Source organism: Mustela putorius, unplaced genomic scaffold (assembly GCF_011764305.1).
Source record: "Mustela putorius furo isolate JIRA1106 unplaced genomic scaffold, ASM1176430v1.1 tig00537227_pilon_pilon_pilon, whole genome shotgun sequence".
NCBI classification, from domain to species: Eukaryota; Metazoa; Chordata; class Mammalia; order Carnivora; family Mustelidae; genus Mustela; species Mustela putorius.
In genome coordinates, this window is record NW_025422368.1 from 26,782,724 (window position 1) to 26,806,696 (window position 23,973).

The following is a 23,973-nucleotide window of genomic DNA, read 5'->3' on the forward strand; positions in this document are numbered from 1 at the left end:
CTGGACTTGTTTTACAAATAAATCAGTCTTGATTTGGCAATCTTTAATGAAAATGAGGGTGATTCTAGAGAAATATTATGTTTGTGGATGTTGGATTCTAGTTCTGATGGTCTTAAACTTTATTGTTTGCCTACAAAACCAGGCTGGGTCCTGAATTGTTCTGGTTTCCTTGAATATCTAGCTAGGACTCTCCAAACTAAAGATTTCCAATTTTCTTTCATTCTCTTGACTTGGAGTCATTGAGAACAAAAATTTCCCTTTCTTCCAAAGCCCTACAAACTGAAGCTGGACAACTTGAGGTCAACTTGAGATAAATTGCCATAAAACTCATGTATAAACAATCTTAGTGCCTATTGCCTGTTGGCCACTCAAAGGAATCACCAGCAGGATTTGAACCACAAACCAAAAGGATTCTTCAGTTTGCTTTCCCCCTGGCCCCTAATCTGAGGATGCTTCAAGCCTGACATTTAGAAATGTTCTCACTGGCAGCACTTAGGACTCAGACACTAGGTTTGCTCCAACCATTAACCTATGTTTTTCTTTTGTTTCCATAGAAATGCCTTATTAACTGATTGCATGCTAAGCAAGACCGTCTATATGGTAGTTAATACCACCTGCTGCACCTGTTATTACATCCTCCTGAGAAGTAAGAATCCATAGAGATAAAATCAGGCAACAAATAACTTGGCTACAAGAGGCCCTTGACTACATTTTTACAGAAATCAGAAAGACTGCATAAGAGCTAACACATCATGCTGTGTATGGATCAGCTCAGCCACAGAAGCTAAAGAAAGCCTACAGTCAGGTAAATCTCCAGATGGTGGTCCACAACAACCCCTAAAGAAACCCCAGAACAAATGACTATCAATACCCACTAGATCAAGCCATGACTTCTAACGGCACTGTCCATTCAGGTTTCCTAAAACTTAGATAGCTAGGACTTCTGGAGCCCTCAAGCAGGGTCAACATTCCTGCCCAGCATGAAGTAGTTACAGAAGATGGACTGTCACCCATTTTCCCTTAAAAGATTTTAAGAGCCCAGAATCCTAGAGGCGTGAATGTTAGAGGCAGTTAGGTTCTAACATTATACCTGGAGGCCACAAAGAGGAAGTCATGGCCAGTTCTTGGGAAGGTCAGAGACTTGTCCTGGCAGCACTCCAAAGCAAAGCCACAAGCAGCTGGATTAAACCAGACAGGCCCAAGGACAAAATAGGCAGAAACCCTTGACAAATAAGGAAGAGAAAGCCTGAAACACTACTTCCAAGAATTCCATGCAAGTAGTGAATATTCCTACCCCTTCCTAACAACTCTTGATAAAAGATAGAAATTCAAACCCCAGGGCAGAGCAGCTCACTCACCCACATATACTTTCTCTCCCTCTCATTCTCGCTCTCATGTCTGAAAAGTGTACATTTGCTTTAATAAATTTTCCTGCTTGTGTCACTCATCCTCTGTGTTGTCTATCCTCGAATTCTTTCTTGTAACAAAACCAAGAGCCATCAGCAAAATCTTTGGATGAACTAGGTCAAGGTCTCAGGGCCTGGGGTCTTGCCAGTTCACCTGGCAACATTTCTACTGGTTTTGGGTTTTGTTTGTTCTTCTTTTTCTTGCTCCTTCAGGTTTTAGGTTAGGTTGTTTACTTGAGATTTCTCTTGCTTCTTTTCTTTAATTTTTCTTCAATTTTGTTTTAAGTGGACTCCACACCCAATGTGGGGCTTGAATTCATAACTCCAAGATTAAGAGTTGCATTGTTTTACCAACTGAACCAGACAGGCAACTGATTTTTTCTTGTTTCTTAAGGTAGGCCTGTATTTCTATAAATTTCTCTCTCAGAACAGCTTTTGCTGCATCCCAAAGGTTTTGGACCATTGTTTTTATTTTCATTTGTCCCCGTGTATTTAATTTTTCCTTCTTTGATTTGGTTAACCCACTCATTGTTTGGTAATATGTTACTTAACCTCCATGTATTTGTGATCTTTCCAGATTGTTTTCTTATGGTTGATTCCTAGTTTCATAGCATTGTGGTTGGAAAGGATGCATGGTGTGACTTCAATCTTTTTTGATTTGTTGAGACTTTTTTCATCACCCAACACATGATCTATTGTGGAGAATGTTCCAAGTGCACTAGAAGAGAATGTGTATTCTGTTGTTTAGGGTTTAATGTTCTGAATATATCTTTTAGATCCATCTAATCCAGTGTGTCCTTCAAAGCCATTGTTTTTATGGGGATTTCCTTTTAGATCTGTCCATTGATGTAAGTAGGGTGTGGAAGTCCCCTGCTATTACTATATTCCTATCAATTTGTTCCTTTATGTTTGTTAATAGCTGTTTATATATTTGGGTGTTCCCATGTTGAATGTAAATATTTACAATTATTATATCTTGTTGGATTATTCCTTTTATGATTATGTAAGGTCTTGTCCTTCTTTGTCTCTTATAACAGTGTTTGTTTAAGGTCTATTTTGTCCAACGTAAGTATTGCTACCCTGGTTTTCTTTTCATTTACATTTGCATGATACTTGCTTCTCTGTCCCTTCACTTTCAATCAGCATGTGTCTTTAGAGCTAAAATGAGTCTCTTGTAGGAAGCATATAGGTGGGTCTTTATCGATTCAGTCACCTTCTGTCTTTTGGTTGAAGAATTTAGGCCATTTATATTCAAAGTAATTATTAATAGGTCTGTACTTATTGTCATTTCTCCCTTGATTTCTGGTTGATTTTGTAGTTATTTGTTCCTTTCTTCTCTTGCTGTCTTCCCTTGTGGTTTGCTAGGTTTCTTTCATGATATACCTAGACTTCTTTGACTTTATTTTTTGTATATCTATTACTGATTTTGATTTGTGGTTACCATTAGGTTTATTTATGACATTTATGTATAAAGCAGTCCCCAGATTAGGGCAGTTTTCAGCTATTATTTCTCCAATAAATTTTCTGCCGCCTTTATTCTTTCTTCTCTTTCTAGGATCCCTATAAATGCAATGATGTTACCCTTGATGGTGTCACTGATTTCCCTTAATCTATTCTCTTTTCTTATTCTTTTTTCTTTCTCCTATTTAGCTCAATTGCTTTCCATTACTCTGTCCTTCAACTGATCCTTTTTTTTTTTTTTTTTTTGCTTTCTCTAGTCTAGTGGCTATTCCCTCTATGCATTTTAATTTCAGTTATTAAGTTCTCCATATCTAATAGTTCTTTTTAAAGTTTCCTACATCTTTGTTGAGGGACTGAGGTCCTCTACTCTTTTCTCAAGTCCAGTGAGTATCTTTATGACTATTACTTAATTATTTTAAGATATATTTATTTGTTCTTTGAGAAAGGGGGGGCAAAAAAGGGGAGGTGCAGAGTCACCAGCAAACTCCCTGCTGAACATGGAGCCTGATGTGGGGCTCAATTTCATGACCCTCACTCAGATCATGACCTGAGTCAAAACAAGAATCAGATGCTTAATTGATTGAGGCACCCAGTTGCCCTCATGACCATTACTTTAAATTCTCTATCAAGCATATTACTTATCTCCATTTCACTTAGCTCTCTTGTGATTTTTGTCCCAGTCTTTAATTTAGGACATATTCCTCTGTCTCCTTTTTGTCTAACTCTCTGGTCTGTTTTTGGGTGTTAGGAAAGCCAGTTATGTCTCCTGCTCTTGAAATTAGTGGTCTTGCATAGAGGTCCTAAAGTGCCCCACAGCACAGTATCTCCTGTTCAGAACCTAGCCCTTCATGGGTGTCTCCTATGTCTATTGTAGGCACCCTACTATTGTGACTGAGACACATTTGCTTTCCATCCAGTCATCTGCAATGGTTCTTTTCACTTGTGGTGGCAAGAGTTTGGTTCCTGGGTTGTCAATGGGTGGATCTAGGGCTGCATTGGGCTTGAGTTGTGTTGGGTCAGACTGGGCATTTGCCAGAACTGTGGTCACACTGAACTGCAGGGCATTTTCCCCGTGTTGTCCTCTAAGATACATTCATTGCTGGGCAGAGTCTGCAGACAGACCAGATGTCTGCCTCCAGCTCACTGCTAGGGCTGCAGTGGAAATGGTGTATGTGGTATCTTCCTCTCTTCTCAGGACAAGAGTCACTTTGGGGTGATGCTGACTCTTGTCAGGGCTGCTTGCACACTTCCAGACTTGTGGCACCGCTTTGGATGAACCCCTGCTGAAGGGCAGGTTGGAAAAGGTGGCTTTGCAGAAGAACATGGGGGTGAGGTTCACAATTTTAGCAAGCTTTGCACCTTCTGCTGGAGGAGACCTAAAGCCACTTTGGAGAACTCCTAAGGAGGTCATGTTAAAGGGAGCAGATCCACTAGAAAATATGGCGGTAGGGCACAGGGTGTTAGCATTGTGTTTGTAGGTCTGCTGTGGGAGGTGATCTGTTGCTACTTTGGAGGACAGCCAAGGGTGGGTTGTAGGGAGTGGGTCTAGAGAAGAGCATGAGGATGAGCGGCTGTTAGCAAGCTAGGTGTAGAGTGTTGACACTACACTTGTTCCCACAAGTATCTGTGTATCCTGAGTGGGGAGACAGGGAGGGAAGTGGTGCCCACCCCCCCTTTAGTTCTTAGAGAAGTCCCCTAAAAATTCCTGCTCCTCCAGCACGCATTCTGAGATTACTAAATAGATCTTCCCATATACCCCAGGTGTTTGTCAAACTACTGCTTCTATGTTCTATCTCTGCAGTGCTATTTGTTATGCTTTCCCTTTAAGGGCAGAGACTTTTCTGTTGCCCTCTCATTCTCCCAGAGCTGAGCCACTGGTTTTTAAAGTTTCTGGTGTTGAACTCCATTGATTGTAATACCTCACCAATTAAGCCCTTCTGGTTTTCAGAGTCAAATTTTATGGGGATTTGTCTTCCTATTGTGGGTCCCCTGTGCCTCGGGTGCTTGCTATGGGTTCTTCTTCCCCTCCTTCTCTGTGTCTGTGGTGTCCCTCCCTCCAATGGCCAATCTCATAGGTCAGTTTGGTTCCTAATTGCATCTTCACCCTTCATTTTGATTCCTAATCACATATCCACCCTTCCTACCATTTGTCAGTGTGGCCTCTTCCCTATGATTAGCAGTGGAGTTGGCTAGTCATTTTCTGGGCTGTTTACACTGATGTGGGTGTTAGCTAGGTGCATCCATGAGACCACGTGAACTTAGGATCTTCCTATTTATAATCTTCCCCAAATGGGTTTTTGATGTAAAACAAAGTTTTAAAGCCTTGTGATATTCTTAGAAATTTTTCATTTTAAATTTGTAAGCCAAGAGTAGGTCAAGGTACAACTGATAAACTTTAAATTAAAGAAGTATCATGTAATTCCTTTAAATCTTCCTATATAAGTTATAGTGCGCATTTAGCTAGTACTCATTTTAACAGAAAAGCCACAAAAGACCAGATTATGAACCTCATTGTGTGTCAGTTATCTATTCCAAATTCATTGCTTTGCTAGTACTGTATGCATCACCACTGACCAGATGACAAGATTGCTCTGCAAGTCTTGTGCTTTGGAGAAAGAAACAAACAACTTCTTTAGTCACAAAGATGTCAAGAATTCTGAAAAGCTTTCACCACCCAGATGGTAGCTATCCTAACAGAGGGTAGTGGAAATATATTTGTGGACAGTGATCATTTTCATGATCCAAATCACAGTGTAGATGGCTGCTTAATAACTCTTGGCCCCTATGTGTGGTGCTAATAGCCCCTGATAAACTCACCAAGACAAAATGGGAAGGTCTAACACAGAATGCCAAGATGGGATGAATGGCAACACAAAGGGCTGCTGTGGTAATGTGATCGCTCTAGACAGATTCTTTAATCTTAGATGAAAAAGTCAGTCCTATGATCTCATTCTTTTGCAAGCATGGCAATGTTTGACTTTATTATAGGGATTAGGATCTATTATTTAAGTGATGTAATGTGAACAATTCTTTCTTAATCCTATATTGATTCCACAGTGCTCTGTAGAGGCTTTGATTTATTTCAATGTGATGCAGTAGTTCGTAGATAGCTGAATTCCAACAACCACCACAATTGCTATACTTACAGTACAGCTCTTGAGCTACTAATTTTTCTTTATAACGGTGTTACAGAATAGAATGATATTAAGTTACTTTGAATAAAACAGGAATGACTTTCCCTTTGTGTGTAGTATATTAAAATATATATATATATATTTTAAAGATATTATTTATTTATTTGAGAGAGAATGAGTGAGAGAGAGCATGAGAGAGAAGGTCAGAGGGAGAAGCAGACTCCCCAAAGAGCTGGGACCCTGATGCAGGAGTTGATCCTGGAAGTCCAGGATCATGACCTGAGCCAAAGGGCAGTCACCCAACTGAGCTACCCAGGCACCCTTAAAATATATTTTAAAATAATGTATTTTTTATTTTGAAAATACTCAAACCTTGAGTTACAGACAAGATTCTTTCCAAATTTTTTTCATGAAACTCTAAAATACAGTAATAATATACCCAATGGTAATTTGTATGATTTTCTAAATGATTATTTCAGAGGCTTTTATTATATTATCATTATCACATAATGATAAGTGATAACTACATATGAGCGCTACTTTTGAAATGGGCTTGGAGTCATTTAAAAAATAATAGCATGGACGTTTCTCTTCCTTTACTGGCTAAATTCTGGATCAATACATGATGAGCAGCAAAGCTAAGAGAATGTAGTAGAAACAAGGTATCAAGGGGGAATTAAAAATAAGTGTCCAGAAGTCCTGTGAAGCTTGAAAGGATTTTTAAAAAATTGTAAGAACACATACTATAGTAGGGTTACACTGTGCCCCAAAAAACACCACCCATAAAAACAAAAAATAAAACCTGTAAGCCTGTATACTTACTATTATCAGGGAACACAGCACAAGAGCAGAGTCATTTGTATCATTCCCCTTGAATTAACAGCTGTGCCCCATTCATCACTGCCTACCACACCCATATCTTGCCTTTGAAGACAATGAGGGAGTCCAGATACCTTTTCAGGGGTTTGAGCAAAACCATGCTCTACAGAGGAATTCCATAGAGGATAATGATAAACTGATCGGTTTCATTCTTTCTTTATAATAGGCACAGATTCAAGGAGCTACGCAGAAATGGAAATTCTATCCCCATATTTGCTGATATCTGTGTTGGTGTTCCATGAGGTCTGCTGCGTAGCCATCCCTGGGAGCAAGGATGACCAGTAACTAAGAGGGAAATGATGACCTGTTAGACCTAACATCTGAATCCTGAAGCCTTGTAGCCTTGTCACTGAAGGTAACGAAGAATGTCTTTTGTAATCCTGAAAAGCCACTTGGCACATCAGAAACTGGGCTTCTGCTTCAGAAATGCCCACCGAGGCCAAGATGAAAGGAGGCTTGTTTTGGCCTCCCATGGATCTGTTAGAGATAACATAACCTCTCCCTTTCCTGACACACAGGTGGTGCCACGAGAGCTAATGAAAGGTGAGCTGCCAATTAAGTGCATGTGAACCCTTTGATCTCTTACAGTGCCTTTCTGCGCATCTCCTCACTCTAAAAACTCTACACACGAAGGTCCAGACTTTGCAGAGAATAACTGTCCGGAGCCTGGATCGTCTTCCACCTGATCCCTGCTGTCAGTAAGTTACCCTGATAAAGCTGTGTAAATTGTATGGCATCACTTGCTTCATTTCCAGTCCCGCAGCGCCTTCTCAGTTTGGGGGATTCCTTACTATCCCTCCCTGACCTTCTTACAGCAGAGACCAGAGTAATCCCCAGTCAGCAGCTTCCCTCTGGCGGCATATTCTCTACTTCATCATCCAGCAGCGGAGGTGGCTGCTGTGGTACACTTGTTTTGTCCTTCTAAAAGCCAGCTGCCTGCTACCTCTCTCTGAGTTCTTATTGAGCTTCCTAGAAGTTCTGCATTCTAGCAGAACCTCAAGTATCCATTCATTTGTTCACATTAACCACGTGTGGCCACAAGTTGCAGAGTATGTAAAGAAGACAAAATGTGTACCAAAAAACTACGTAAAACACAGTATCTGCCCTCAGATTTGCAAGCAGCAGCATGAGCAATTCAAGGCAGAACAGGAAAACATACAAGCGCTGTGAAAAAGAAGAGGGAGGCGCTAACAGCAAGACCAGAGATCATCCACTGTGAAGGAATTCTAATTTACCAGCTTGAATGAGAAGAGATCAGTGGAGTTGGATAGTCTGGGAATCAGTAGTGAGAGCCGAGCCGTGGAAGTTTCCAGAGACATTGGCTGGCAAGCAAGAGAAATGAAGGTACTGTCCTCACACAGTAGGTTGTTGGAATGGGGGTCACTATACACAAGAGAGCTGCGTGGCGGACGCTGGGCCCCATAAAGCCTTGCTGCTTAGTTCCCATCTGTCCCAGTTCATCCCTTCATGCCAAAGGGGGTCCTGTGGGAAAAAGTCACTCTTGCCTGAGTTGTTCTTTTCTTCCTGCACATTCCAAACCCTTTGAGAAGCCTCCAGTTTCTAGCTCCTGAGAGGCACATCTACCTGCGACATCTCTTTTTCAAGTTGGGTGATCTCCAGGATGAGCTTCTTCACATGACCTGCAGGGAGCATGTGCCCTCTTTCACCTGCTCCGTCCACAGCAGAGCCTTGCACTCCTTCCTCTCCTGAACACAGCCCTCCTCTCCCTCCACCATCACCGCTGCCCGCCCCAGACTGCCCCAGACTCTCCCGCTGCCCAGCTTCTCCCTCTGTTGCACATGCCTCTCTCTTGGCTCTCAGATCGGTGACAGCTGCCCTGCTGTCTGGGCTGCTTCCAACCCTTTGTTCATTGATTTTTGTGGCCTCACTCTCTAGTAGACTGCCTGAGAAACTTCCAACCCACCCAGAGGCAGCACTTGTACACTGAACCTAATGGAGAGAATGAAACGGGATCAGGAAGGATTACCATTTAAGGCACATCTGGAATTTTTTTTTTAAGATTTTATTTATTTTTTGAGAGAAAAACAGAACAGGAGCCGGAGGGGGAGGAAGGGGTAGAGGAAGAAGAGCAAGCAGACCCTCCACTGAGCAGCGATCCTGGGGCTCAATCCCAGGACCCTGAGATCATGTCCTGAGCTGAAGGCAGATGCTTAAGTGACTGAGCCAACCAGGGCACTCCTGGAATTCCCCACCACCACCACCACAGGAGACATATCTAGAAAAATGTTATAGCCAATGTCCAAGAAATTACTACTTGTGCTCTTACAGGATTTTTATGGTTTCACATCTCATGTTTAGGTTTTTGATCCATTTTGAGTTTATGTATGGTATAAGAAAATGGCTCAGTTTCATTCTTTTGCATTTAGCTGTCCAGTTTTCCTAACACCTTCTCCCATGGCATACTCTTGCCTCCTTTGTAGTATATTAATTGCCATATGATCATGGGTTTATTTCTGGGCTCTCCATTCTTTTTTTGGTGGGGGAGGGCTCTCTATTCTTTTCTAGTGATCTGTGTGTCTACTTTTGTGCCAGTACCCATACTGTTTTCATTACTACAGCTCTGTAGTGTATCTTGAAATCTAGAGTTGTGATACCTCTAGTTTTGTTTTTCAAGACTGCTTTGACTACTTGGAGGCTTTTGTGGTTCCATACAAATCTTAAGATTGTTTGTCCTAGTTCTGTGAAAAATGCTGATGGTATTTTCATAGGGATTGCATTAAATCTGTAGCTTGCTTTAGGCAGTATGGACATTTTAACAATAGTCATTCTTTCAACCCGTGAGCATGCAGTATCTTTCCATTTGGTTGTGTCATCTTTGATTTCTTTCATTAGTGTTTTATACTTTTCAAAGTGCAGGTCTTTTACCTCCGTTAAGTTTATTCCTAGGAATTTAATTCTTTTTGGTGCAATGGCAAATGGGATTGCTTTCTTAATTCCTTTTGCTGCTACTTCATTACTAGTGTGTATAAATGCAGCGGTTTTCTCTATGTTGCTTTTGTATTCTGTGACCTTACTGAATTCGCTTATCAGTTCCAGTAGGTTTTTGATGGAGTCTTGAGTTTGCCATATATACAGTCTCATGTCATCTGCAAATGGTGAGGAGGAAGTAAAAATTTCACTAATTTGGATGTTTTTTATTCCTTTTTCTTGCATGACTGCTGTGGCTAGGACTTCCAGTACTATGCTGAATAGCAGTGATGAGAGTGGACATTCTCGTCTTGTCAGTTTTTCACCATTGAGTATGATGTTAACTGTGGGTTTTTCATATATAGTCTTTATTATGTTGAGTTCTATTCCATCTGCAACAACTTTGAGGGTAATTATCATGAATGGATGTTGTACTTTGTCAAGCACATGTTTAGCATCTAATGAAATGATCATATGGTTTCTAGCCTACATGTTGTTGATGTAGTGTATCCTGTTGATAGATCTGCAAACATTGAATTACACTTGCGTACCAGGATAAATCCCACTTGATCATGGTGAATGATTTTTAAAATATATTGTTGGATTTAGTGTGCTTAAAATAATTTGAGGATTTTTAGATCTACATTCGTCAGAGATATTGGCCTGCCATTCTCTTTTTTTGTAGTATTTTTCTCTATGTGGTTTTGATATCATGGTAGAGCTGGCCTCATAGAATGAATTTGAAATTTTCCTTCCTCTTCTGTATTTTGACTAGTTGGAGAATAGGTATTAACTCTTTAAATGTTTGGTAAAATTCACCTGTGAAGCCATCTGGTCCTAGACTGTTGTTTGTTGGGAATTTTTTTTTTTTTTTAAAGATTTTATTTATTTATTTGACAGAGAGAGATCACAAGTAGACAGAGAGGCAGACAGAGAGAGAGAGAGAGGGAAGCAGGCTCCCCGCTGAGCAGAGAGCCCGATGCGGGCCTCGATCCCAGGACCCTGAGATCATGACCTGAGCCGAAGGCAGCGGCTTAACCCACTGAGCCACCCAGGCGCCCTGTTGGGAATTTTTTTTTATTATGGATTTCATTTCATTGCTGGTAATCAGTCTGCTCAAATATTCTTGCTAGTTCTGTTTGGGGTGGTAATATGTTTCTAGTAATTTATCCATTTCTTTTAGGTTATCCAGTTTGTTGGAATACAGTTTTTCATATTCTTTTACAGCTGTTTATATTTCTGTGGTGTTGGTTGATATTTCTCCTCTTTCATTTCTGATTTTGAGTTCTCTCTCTCTCTCTTTCTGTTGGATGAGTCTGGCTGTTGATCTTTTCAAAGAACCAGTTCCTATTTCCCTTGGTCTATTCTGTTGTTTTCTTTTGTCATTTTTTCATTGTTTTGTTGTTGAAATTTCTATTTCATTTATTTCTACTCTATTATTTCCTTCCTTCTGCTGGTTTGGGGATTTGTCTTCTTTTTCTTGCTCCCTCAGGTATAGGGTTAGGTTGTTTAAGATTTTTCTTGTTTCTTGAGGTAGACTGGTATTGTTATAATCTTCTCTCTTAGAATACTTTTTGCTGCATCCCAAAGATTTTGGACCATTGTGTTTCCATTTTCATTTGTTTACATGTATATTTTTTATTTGTTCTTTGATTTCTTGGCTGACCCATTAATTGTTTACTAGCATGTAATTTAACCTCCAAGTATTTGTGTTTTCTTCAGATATTTTTCTTTGGTCAACTTCTGGCTGTATAGCATTGTGTTCAGAAAAGATACATGTTATGACTTCTATATTTTTTAATTTGTTGAAACTTGATTTGTGACCTAACATGTGACGTATTATAGAGAATGTTCCATGTGCACTTGAAAAAGATGTGAACTTTCCTGTTTTAGGATGGACTGTCCTGAATATCTGTTATATTTATTTGGTCAAATGTGTCCTTTAAAGCCAATGTTTCCTTCTTGATTTTCTGTTTGGATGATCTACCCATTGATGTAAGTGGGGTGTTAAAGTCCCCTATTACTGTCCTACCGATTTGTTAATAGCTGCTTTATATATTTGGGGGCTCCTATGTTGGGTGCATAAATATTTATAATCATTCTATCTTCTTGTTGGATTGTTCCCTTTATGATTATGTAGGGTCCTTCTTTCCCTCTTTTAACAGTCTGTTTTAAGGTTTATTTTGTCCAATATATGTGTTGCTGCCCTGCCTTCCTTTTCACTTCCATTTTCATAATTGCTTTTCCATCCCTTCACTTTCAGTCTCCATGTTTCTTTAGATCTCAAAGGAGTCTCTTATACACAGCATATAGGTGGGTCTTGCTTTTTTATCCATTCAGTTACCCTGTCTTTTGATGTGAGCATTTAATCCATTTACAAAGTAATTATTGTTAAGTATGTACTTATTGCATTTTGTTACTTTACAGTTGCTTTTGAAGTTCTCTATTCCTTTCTTCCGCAGTCTTTGGCTTTCTTTTGTGTAACACTTAGATTCCTTTCTCTTTATTTTTTGCGTATCTATTACTGGTTTTTGATTTGTGGCTTCCATTAGGTTTATATATAACTTATATATAGCCATCCATGTTAATTTGATGGTCACTTAAGTTTGAACCCATTCTAAGAGCACTAAAGTTTTACTCTTCTCTCTCCCACATTTTAGGTATATCATGTCATACTTTATATCTTTTTATTTTGTGAGTCCCTTGACTGATTTTTATAGATATACTTGAATTACTGCTCTTCTGCTTCCCATTTTTCTTACGCCTGCCTATGATCTTTCCTCTCTGAAGAATCCCCTTTAATATATCTTGTAACGTTGGTTTGTGGTAATGAATTCCTTTAACTTGTGTTATTGTAGGAAACTCTTTATCTCTCCTTCTATTCTGAATGATAGCCATGTTGGATAGAGCATTCTTGGTTGCAGGATTTTTTCTTTTGGCACTTTGAATAAATCAGGCCACTCCCATCTGGCCTGCAAAGTTTCAGCTTAAAAACCAACTGATAGTCTTATGGGGTTTCCTTATACATAACTCTTTTCTCTTGTTGCTTTTCAAATTCTCTCTTTATAAATACTTTTTGCCATTTAAATTACTGTGTGTCTTGGTGTGGACCTCTTTGGGTTGATTTTGTTAGGAGTTCTCTGTGCCTCCAGGATCTGAATTACTGTTTCCTTCCCCAGATTAGGGAAGTTTTTGGCTCTTAGATCTTCAAATGATTTTCTGCCCCCTTTTCTCTCTTCTGGGACCCCTAAAATGTGAATATTATTATGTTTGATGGTATCACTTAGTTCCCTTTATGTAGTCTCATTTTTCTTTTTCTTTGTCCTGTTTGTCATGATTGACCTCCATCCATTACTCTGTCCTCCAGGTCACTGATTTGCTCTGCTTTCTGTGGTTTTATTCCCTCTAGTGGATTTTTAATTTCAGTTATGGAGATCCTCATCTCTGATTGGTTCTCTTTTATGTGCTCTTTCTCTTTGTTGAGGGTCTCACTGAGATTCTCCACTCTTTTCTCAAGTTTAATGAGTATTTTTATGATCATTCTTTAAATTCTCTATCAGGCATTATTTATTTCCATCTCCTTAGCTCTTCTGCTATAATTTTGTCCTGTTCCTTTATTTGGTATATATTCTGCTGTGTCATTTTATCTAACTCTGGGTCTGTTTCTGGGTGTTAGTAGGGTCAATTAAATCTCCTACTCTTGAAAGTAATGTCCTTATGAAGAAAAGGTGCTATGGTGCCCTGCAATGCAGTGTCCCCTGTTTACCAGAACCTGGTGTTTTAAGGATGTCTCTCATGTGTGTTGCATGCCCTGTTATTATGGCTGAGCTGCATTTGCTTTCAGTCATCAGCAATGGCTCTCTTGGACTGTTGTGGGAGGGTTGGTCCCTGTATTGTTAATGGGCCAACCTGGGACTACCTTCAGCTTGAGTTGGGTCAGACGAGGCATCTGCCAGAGCGGTAGTAGCACCTAACTGCAGGGCACTCGCCCTGTTGTCCCCTGAAAAATGTTACCTGGTGGGCAGGGACTATAATCAGATGGAATGTCTGCCCACAGCCACTGCTCTCACCACATTTGACTGGTATGTGTGGTCTTCTTCCCCTCCCCTCAGGGGAGGTGTCATTTTGGGGTCATGCTGTCCCCTGTTGGAGCTACTTTCATACCACCAAGCTTGTAGCACTGCTGTGGAATGGACTTCTGAGTGTAGATTGGAGGAGTGGGTGCACTTGTTAGCAAAGCTAGGTGGAGAGTGTTCATGCTGTGCTGGTTCCTGCAGGCGTAGACTAGGGGCCGGGCGGGGGAGAGAAATGGTGCCTGCCAGCTCTTTTGTTCTTGTAGAAATCCCCTAAGGATCTCTGCCCTTCCAGCACACATCCTAAGATTAGTAAACATATCTTCCTTCACACCCTAGGTGTTTGTTAAACTGCTGCTTCTATGCTACATCCCAGTGGGGTTGTTTGCTATGCTCTTTATGGTGGGGACTCAGTTTCCTCTTGCCCTCCTGCACTCCATGCAGAGCCTGCTGATTTTTAAAGTTCCCAATGTTGAGCCCCATTGACTGTAAAAACTTACAAAGTCCCTCTGATTTTCAAAGGCAAATGTTATGGGGATTAGTCTTTCTATTGCGGGTCCCCCATGCCTGGGGTGCCTGGCATGGGGTCTGATAGTCTCCTCTATCCATGCTTGAGGTGCCCCTCCCATGATCAGTTTTGAAGGGCAGTTTGGTTTCCAACTGCATCCTGCCCTTTCTACTCTCTTTGAAGTGGCCTCTTCTCTACATCTAGCAGTGGAGAGTCTGTTCTGCCAGTCTTTGAGTTGTTTTCTCAGTTAATCATACTGATGTAGGTTTTATCTAGGAGTAGCTGGGGGTGTAGGTGAGCTAAGGATCTTAGAAAGATCTGCCATCTACCTGGAAGTCCCCATTCCACTCAAGTTAGGCTGTCATCAGATTAGGAGAAGGCAATCAGAAAAGGGCTCTATTTCCAGCACCTTTTTAATTTTCCTTCAAGGTCCTGATGTGGCTTTAACGACCTTTGCTTTTTCAGAGCACCTATCTTTCCCATTGGGACACCATGATTTATGAGATAGGCTTTAGCTTCCAACCACTCTCCACTCTAACTTCTCCTGAGGAACCCTTCTTAACCTCCCAAGCCAACAGCTACCTTGTTCCGCCTCCTCCTAAAATCAAGAAAACATACTGATGGATTTTTATCATCTGCTTAAAGTACCTCCATACTCCAGAAAACATTTTACATAGAGGGTTTCAGAATCCTGGGAATCAGTCCGTGTTTTATTTTACAGTACATTCATATAAGTTCCTGCATTTCCAAGTTACCCAGATCACATTCAGGTTAGCACTGCTGGTAACAAAAGTATACAACTACCCTGGCTTCAAAAACAAGATAGAATGATACACATTAACATCTCTTTCCCTTTAATACTGCAGAAGACAATACCTCACAAAAATAAAATCACATGCCTTTTACAATCCAGTGTGAAGGCATTTTATTTATGTTAAAATAAATCATTTTGGACATGGGGAGAATAAGAAGAGTTTCAAAGCTTAAGATATCTAAGATGTCCCCCAGTGCCACCTTTCTCTTCTGCCATCTGGCACATTCAATAGGAAAGCAGGGGATATTGAACTCTGAAACTCATGGCTTCTTAGGCTACTTATGTAAAAACTACTTAAATAACCTAAACTTCTAAAGAGAGTTAATATTAACAAGGGATGGTAATACAGGAAGCACCTGGGGGAAATTCCTCCAGTCACTGAGGGGAAATATATGCTGCAGACATTTCACAAAAATGGAAAACTGTTATCACATCGGTAATACATTAGGTTTTGGAAATACACTTTCACCTTACTGTATGAAAACACTGTGATCCATGTTTTAGTGTTGAATTTGTTCTGAAAAACAGCCAGAACCTCCATCTGCAATATTTCTTATAGGCATCAATCATTACCATCTAAGAGGGCAGCTGAACAACACCCCAACCCGTGAAAAATATAACAAGCTGAACTTAGCTATAATAAAGGCTAGAATGAATAAGGTAGGAGAAGATTCAGATGTGTGAAAAGTAGAAGTTAAAATCATTTGGGTCTTTATCACAGATAAAAAATTTTGTTGGAAAATGTTTTGGACCCAGGTCCAACATAGCAGGAATGATATGTTGTTGAAAATGCAAGCCCCCATCCAGAAAGACCACGTGCTTATGTAGCAACCTTCTTGTAAGAGTTCAATGTGCTTTAGTAAAATAATCAATTCATTACATAATTAAGTACATGATTCAGAATATACTAGGACTTACTGTTAATTCCAGTGACTAAAGAGTTCCTGTCACTTGCTGCCAAGAAACTTTTGAGTTCTGAACTCGCCATGTTATAAATGAAATTTATATCCATATTTGCTGACTCCAAAAGAAATACCACCTCTTTCAGGGCTCAAGAATGGGATGGAAGAGGGAATAAGACACTTATTAGGAAAGCCACAAAACATGTGATGAAAAACCAGAGCCAGTGCATATTTTACAACCCCTGAAGAGAGCCCCCAGCAGCAGGGTGAGCAAGGGGAGCAGTGATGTTTTTGAAACCAGAGTGACTTGTAGCTAACTGCCTAACAGTAAATTCACATAGTAAAATGCAGAGTAAGTCAACATAGAGCCAAGGTTTACATTATATCTAGAAATATGTTTTATGCTTTAAAAAAAATTGCAATGCACTCCAAAAAAATTTTTCAGATAATTCATGTACAACAGAAGGCACTGTTATCCGCATAAATCCATTGATTCTGCATGGCAAAAACCTGAGACGTGCAATTCAATTCAATCCTCTAAAACCACCTTGGTCGTTCATCCTTTGGAGAATATGATTTTGTCCTTTTCAGTCCACTGATTTTGTTTTCCTTGAATTTCATACATTACAGTAGCTGCTTAGAATATGTATTTTGGGGTGGGGAGAAAGGTCAAAGGGGAAGAGGGAGAGGATGAAACCGCAGCCTGATGCCAGAGTTAACTGGCACAGCAGGAGGGTGCTGAAGAGCAGCCCACTCTTTTCCTCCCCTTGACCTTCACATTCCCCCGGTGAAGTAAAATGTAGTGATGACATTTGGTAGGCTGCTGTTCCTTCTTTCAGTTGTTGCTGGGCACAGTCCCAAAGTTAAATGCCGAGAGGACTCCTTTGTTTTCAAAGGTGAAGCCTCCCTGTTGTTCAATCTTCTTCTTTGCCTCTAGTGTTTGCCAAGAGAAAGAGGGAGGAAAAGAACAAGAGTATTTAAGGTGACAAAGTTGGAAATAACCTCAAAGGAGCAAGATTTCTTTATACTTTGCATTGTGAAGGAATGTGACTCATATTAGCTGTTCTGCCCAACCGAGCAACATCCTTTTTATGTTTTCATTCTAGTGTAGTTCGCAACATACAGTGTTAATTTCAGATGTACAATATAGTGATGCAACACTTCCATATATTACTCTGTGCTCACCAAGAGGAGTGACTCTTAAACCCTTTCACCTATTTCCCCTGGGCCCCTTCCCATCTCCTCTCTAGTAACTAACCATCTGTTTGTTCTCTCTAGTTAAGAGTCAGTTTTTTGGTCTCTCTTGTTTTCCCTTTTAAATTCCACACAGGAGTGAAATCATATATTAGTCCTTATCTGACTGGGTTATTTTGCTTAGCCTTATACTCCCTAGATCCATCCATACTGTTGTAAATGACAAGATTTCATTCTTATTTGTAGCTGAACAAGTGTGTGTGTGTGTGTGCGCACGCGGGCACACACACGGACACACACACATCTTCTTTATACATTCCTCTATCGACAGATGCCTGCTGGTATACTGCAATAAACATGGGGGTACATATATCTTCAAATTAGTGTTTTTGTATTCTTTGGGTAAATGCCCAGTAGTGCCACTACTGGATCACATGGTAGTTCTATTTTTGACTTTTTGAGGAACCTCCATACTGTTTCACACAGTGGCCGCACCAAACTGCATTTCCATCAGCAGTGTACGAGGGTTCCTTTTTCTCCACATCCTCACCAACACTTGTTTCTTGTGTTTTCACCAGTCTGACAGGTGTGAGGTGATAGTTCATTGTGGTTTTTTATTTGCATTTCTCTGGTGATGAATGATGCTGAGTATATATTCACGTGTCTGTTGGCCATCTGTATGTCTTTGGACAAATATCTATTCATGTTCTCTGCCCATTTTTTAATTGGATTGTTTATTGGGTGTTGTGTATGTTCTTTATATATTTTGGATACTAACCCCTTATTGGACTGTCATTTGCAAATCTCTTCTCCCATTCCATAGGTTGTCTTTTAGTTTTGATGGTTGTTTCCTTTACTGTGCAGAAGCTTTTCACTCCGATGTAGTCCCAACAGTTTATTTTGTTTTTGTTTCCCTTACCTCAGGAGACCTGTCTAGAAGATGTTATGGCCAATGGCAGAGAAATTACTGCCTGTGCTCTCTTCTAGCAGTTTATGGTTCCAGATCTCACATTTATGTCCTTAATCCATTTTGAGTTTATTTTTGTGTATAATGTAAGAAAGTGGTCTTGTTTTCCCAGAAGAGACTCTTTTCCATTGCATAGTCTTGCATCCTTTTCGTATATTAATTGCCATATGATCATGGATTTATTTCTGGGCTCTCTATTCTATTCTAGTGATCTATGTGTCTATTTCTGTGCCAGTACCCATACTGTTTTCATTACTACAGCTCTGTAGTGTATCTTGAAATCTAGGGTTGTGATACCTCTAGTTTTTTCTTTTTCAAAACTGCTTTGACTATTTGGAGGCTTTTGTGGTTCCGTACAAATCTTAAGATTGTCCTAGTTCTGTGAAAAATGCTGATGGCATTTTCATAGGGATTGCATTAAATCTGTAGCTTGCTTTAGGCAGTATGGACATTTTAACAATAGTCATTCTTCCAACCCGTGAGCATGCAGTATCTTTCCATTTGGTTGTGTCATCTTCGATTTCTTTCATTAGTGTTCTATACTTTTCAAAGTACAGGTCTTTTACCTCCTTGGTTAAGCTTATTCCTAGGAATTTAATTCTTTTTGGTGCAATGGCAAATGGGATTGTTTTCTTAATTCCTTTTGCTGCTACTTCATTACTAGTGTGTATAAATGCAGCAGTTTCCTCTATGTTGCTTTTATATTCTGTGACCCTACTGAATTCACTTATCAGTTCCAGTAGCTTTTTGATGGAGTCTTGAGTTTGCCATATATACAATCTCATGCCATCTGCAAATAGTGAAAGTTTTACTTCCTCCTCACCAATTTTTATTCCTATTTCATTTATCCCTTTTTCTTGCATGACTGCTGTGGCTAGGACTTCCAGTACTATGCTGAATAACTGGTGAAAATGGACATTCTTGTCTTGTTCCTGACCGTATGAGAAAAGCTCCCAGTTTTTCATCATTGAGTATGATGTTAACTGTGGGTTTTTCATATATAGTCTTTATTATGTTGAGCTCTGTTCCATCTCCAACAACTTTGTTGTCGGTTATTATCATGAATGGATATTATACTTTGTCAAATGCTTTTTCTGCATCTATTAAAAAGATCAGATGGTTTTTATCTTTTCTCTTACTGATGTAATGTAAGACACTGATTTATGAATACTGAACCACTCTTGCATCCTGGGAATAAATCCCACTTGATTGTGGTAAATGGTTTTTTTTAACGTATTGTTGGATTTATTGTGCTAATACTTTGTTGATGATTTCTGCATCTATGTTCATCACAGATATTGGCCTTAAAGTTCTTTTTTGTGGTGTCTTTATTTCATTTTGATATCAGAGTAATGTTGGCCTCACAGAATAAATTGGAAGTTTTCTTTCCTCTTCAATTTTTTGGAAAAGTTTAAGAACAGATACTAAGTCTTTAAATGTTTGGATAAAATTCACCTGTAAAGACATCTGGTCCTGAACTGTTGTTTGTTGGGAGTCTTGATTACTGATTCAATTTCATTGTTGATAATTAGTTTGTTCAAACATTCTATTTCTTGCTGGTTCAGTTTTGGGAGATTATATGTTTCTAGAAATTTATCTATTTCTTCTAGGTTACCCAATTTGTTGGCATGTAATTTTTTGCACCATTCTCTTACAATCCTTTGTGTTTCTGTGGTTTAGGTTGTTATTTCTCCTCCTCCATTTATGATTTTGTTTGAGTCCGCTCTCTCTCTCACTCTGAATCTGGCTAAGGGTTTATCAATTTTGTTGATCTTTTCACAAAACCAGCTCCTGACCTCATTGATCTGTTCTAAATTTTAGTTTCTTTATCATTCATTTCTGCTCTAATTATTATTTCCTTCATTCTGCTGGTGTGGGGATTTGTTTGTTCTTCTTTTTCTTGCTCCCTCAGGTATACGTTAAGTTTTTTAAGATTTTTCTTGATTCTTGAGGGTAGGCCTCTATGAACTTCCTTTGTAGAATGGCTTTTATTGCTCCCAACAATCTTGGACCATTGTGTTTCCATTTTCATTTGTTTACATGTATCTTTTTTTATTTCTTCTTTGGGTCAACCAAGAAATCATTCATTGTTTACTAGCATGTTATTTAATCTCCATGTATATGTGTCCTTTCCAGGTTTTTTCTTGTGGTTGATTTCTACTTTCATAGTGTGTTCAGAAAAGATGCATGGTATGACTTCTTTTTGAATTTGTTGAGACTTGCATTGTGACCTAACATGGGATGTATTATGAAGAATGTTCCATGTGCACACTGCTATTTTAGGATGGAATGTTCTGAATATATCTGTTAGAGCCATCTGACCCAATGTGTCCTTTAAATTAGCCACTGTTTCTTCTTGATTTTCTTTTGATCTATCCATTGATGTAAGTGGAGTGTTAAAGTCCCCTATTCTAGTATTCCTATCTATTACTTTATTTGTTTGTTAACAGCTGCTTTATATATTTGGGAGCTCTCATGGCGGGTACATAAATATTTTAAATTGTTATATCATCTGGTTGGATTGTTCTCTTTATGATTATGTAGCATCCTTCTTTGTCTATTTTAACAGTGTTTAAGGTCTAAGTATTGCTACCCTGGCTTTCTTTTCACTTCCATTTTCATGATAATTGTTTTTCCATTCCTTTACTTTCAGTCTCCATATGTTGTGAAACACTGCATATATATGGGTCTTTTTCTTCCCTTGCTCTCCTGCCCCCATAAGTTTGCTGTCTTTAGTAATAAACTTAGATTCCTTTGTCTTTATTTTTTGTGTATCTGTTACTTTTTGTGTATCTGTTACTGGTTTTTGATTTGTGGTTATCATTAGGTTTGTATACCACATCTTCTGTGTATAGTTGTCTTTATTACGTTGATGGTGACCTAAGTTTGAACTTTCTTTACACCTGTCACTCCCCCGACTCCCATATTTTAGGTATATGGTGTCATACTTCATTTCTTTTTACTTTGTGAATCCCTTGACTGGTTTTTACAGATATATTTATTTTCAATTCCTTTGTGCTTCCTACTTTTCTTATTCATAGTTTTTGTTTTCCACTAACATTTCTTATAGTGCTGGTTTAGTGGTCATGAATTCTTTTAACTTCTGTTTGTCTGGAAAACACTGTCTCTCTCCTTCTATTCAGAATAATAGCCTTACCAGATAGAGTATTTTTGGTTGCAGATACTTTCCTTCAGGCATTTTGAATATATCTTACCACTCCCATCTGGCCTGCAAAGTTTCTGCTTAAAAAATCCACGGACAGCCTTGCACATAACTTTCTTTTCTCTTTCTGCTTTTAAAATTCTTTATCACCACTTTGTGTCATTTAAATTACTGTCTTGGAAGGGACCTTCTTTGGTTGATTTTTTGGTCGGGGGGGAATGTCTATACGTCCTGAATCTGAATTTCTATTTCCTTCTCCAGATTAGGGTTTTTCTCAGCTATTATTTCTTCAAATAAATTTTCTGCCCTCTTTCTCTCCTTTCCCCGGGATCCCTGTAAGCAAATGTTGTAATGCCTAATGGGGACACTGAGTTCCCTAAGTCTATTTTCATTCTGCATAATTTATTTTCCCCTCACCTGCTCAGCTTGATTACTTTCCATTACTCTGTCCTCCACGTTGCTAATCTATTTTGCTTCCCCTAGTCTGCTATTTATTCCATTTAGTGTATTTTTAATTTCAATTATTGTTCTTTTCTCTGATTGGTTCTTTTCCAATGTTTTCTCTTTGGTAAAGAGCTCACTGAAATCCTCCATTGTTTTCTCAAGTCCAGTAAGTATCTTTATGACAATTATTTTAAATTCTCTATCAGGCATATTATTTATCTCTGTTTTGCTTAGGTGCCTTGCTATTGTTTTGTCCTGTTCTTTTATTTGGGACATTTCTTCTCATTTTGTCTGACTTTCTGTGTTTATTTCTATTATGAAATTCAGCTACATATCTTGTCTTGAAAGTAATGGGTGGAGCAAGTAGTTTTAACAAGGTGGCGCTGGCCCTCTGCCATAGGAGATGCATCTCCGTCTCTGAGACCGGGCCAATCCACAAGGCATGCATAGGCAGGGTGCACAGTTTTAACAAGACTGGCCACCGCTGCTGGGACTGAGACCCCCACAATGTGCACATGGAAACAGTGGTGGCAAGGTTTGCGTTAGTCTTTGGGGGACTAAAGACAGCACCAGGACTGAGGCAGGCCCAGCTGAAAAGGCTGGTGCATGGTGTAAGCAAGCTGGGTAGTGAAGGCAAGTTCCAGGCTGGCTCCAGCAGGTATCTTAGTGTTTATGCTGGGGCAGGGGGTCGGGAGAGTGAGGAAGGGAAATGGCACATACCAGCAACTTTGTTCCTGGTGGAGTCTTTCAGTACTCTCTGCCCCTCAGGGACATACTCTGAGATTAGTAAATAATTCTCCCTTCTGTATGCCCCAGGCATTTTTCAAGGTACTGCCTCTATGTTGTATCTCTGTAGGTTGTTTGTTGTGCTATAGGGGGTGGGCACCTAGTTTTCTATAGCCCTCAAGGCTCTCTTGGAACTGAACTTGCCTTTTAAAGTTCCAGGCTATAAATCACCCTGGTTGTAAGAACTAACGAAATTCAGCCCCTCTGGTTTTCATCAGCCAGGTGTTATGGGGAATCATCTTTCCATGCAGGCTTACAGTATGATCATCTGTTTTTCTCCTCCCTCTATGCCCACGGGTCCCTTCCACCAGCGGACAGACCCATCCATTTGGTTCCCCACTACATCTCCATCCTTCCTATCCTCTTTGATGTGGACTCTTCTCTCCCTCTTGTTGTGAAGTTCTGCCAGTCTTTGAGTCATTCTCTGGGTTATATACCCTAATGTGAGTGTTACCTAGTTGTATCTGTGAGATGAGGTGAGCTTACGGTCCTCCTACTCTGCCATCTTCCCCTGACATCCCTGAGCATTAACCTTTAACAGGGCTATGTGAGTAAGCAGTTATGTTTACTATCACAGAAAAACTGCTAAAAAATGCTTTACCTCCCCTATCTCAACTTCTAGTAAAAATAAGCAAAATGAAAACAAGTCTCAGAGCCATGTCTTAACAGTTCCATAGTCTACTGCTAGAAGTGTGCCCAGAATTCTCCTATTAGGGGGACTGACATAGACTATGCAGGGCTGAACATTCAAATCCATGCCGAAGAACTTAGGCTCTAAATCACAGGTACCTGTTCCATGACATTTTCCACTAAAATATTTTTGTAATTACAAAATCTTTTCCATTGGTTTTCTAGGAGTAACCACAATAATGTCTGCAGAAAATAATTTCTCCAGGTCAAAAAACTGAAAATCAACAAGAATCACATAAAGCCCAGCAAAAAGAAATGAAGAGTGCTTCATTTCCAGGAAGACAAGCCCTTTGCAAGAACTCATGAAGTACCTTCGGTCTATTTGGGGGTAAGATGTTTAGATGGGTTGTCCAACTGATTAACTCTCCCTCGGCAAACTCATCCCCACCTTTTTACATCTTGGGCTCTACAATACAGCATAAGTACTCCTGAATAACCACCACTGGAAGACACTTATTAATGCACAGGATTTTGCAGATCTAAGATACCACAAGTGATTAAAAAGCAACATTTTTTTAAAAATCATACAATAATAATTCATTATTATCCCTAAAGGTTGGCCTCTAACAATTTTTAAAACAGTCTTTAGGTGCCACAAGATTCATTAATAAGGCTGACTCAGTG

The 23,973-nt window shown here is 39.5% G+C and overlaps 1 protein-coding gene and 2 long non-coding RNA genes across 8 annotated transcripts in view; 2 read left to right on the top strand and 1 right to left on the bottom strand.

Moving 5' to 3' along the window:
• Positions 1-668: 668 nt before the first annotated feature.
• Positions 669-7,597, top strand: LOC123389976. Its single transcript, XR_006604657.1, has 3 exons — positions 669-805; positions 7,047-7,235; positions 7,469-7,597. It is a non-coding gene; the product is annotated as an uncharacterized LOC123389976 (long non-coding RNA).
• A 7,481-nt stretch (positions 7,598-15,078) lies between these two features.
• IPO8 (importin 8) overlaps positions 15,079-23,973 on the bottom strand; it is a 90,011-nt gene continuing 81,116 nt past the window's right edge. For all 6 annotated transcript variants that reach the window (XM_004755707.3, XM_045072873.1, XM_013057828.2 and 3 more), the window contains one exon: positions 15,079-17,038. In XM_004755707.3, the coding sequence (XP_004755764.1) occupies positions 16,941-17,038 (98 nt within the window). In that variant the 3' untranslated portion in view covers positions 15,079-16,940. The remainder of the gene's footprint in view (positions 17,039-23,973) is intronic.
• On the top strand, positions 20,567-23,863 carry LOC123389947. Its single transcript, XR_006604605.1, has 2 exons — positions 20,567-20,650; positions 23,515-23,863. It is a non-coding gene; the product is annotated as an uncharacterized LOC123389947 (long non-coding RNA).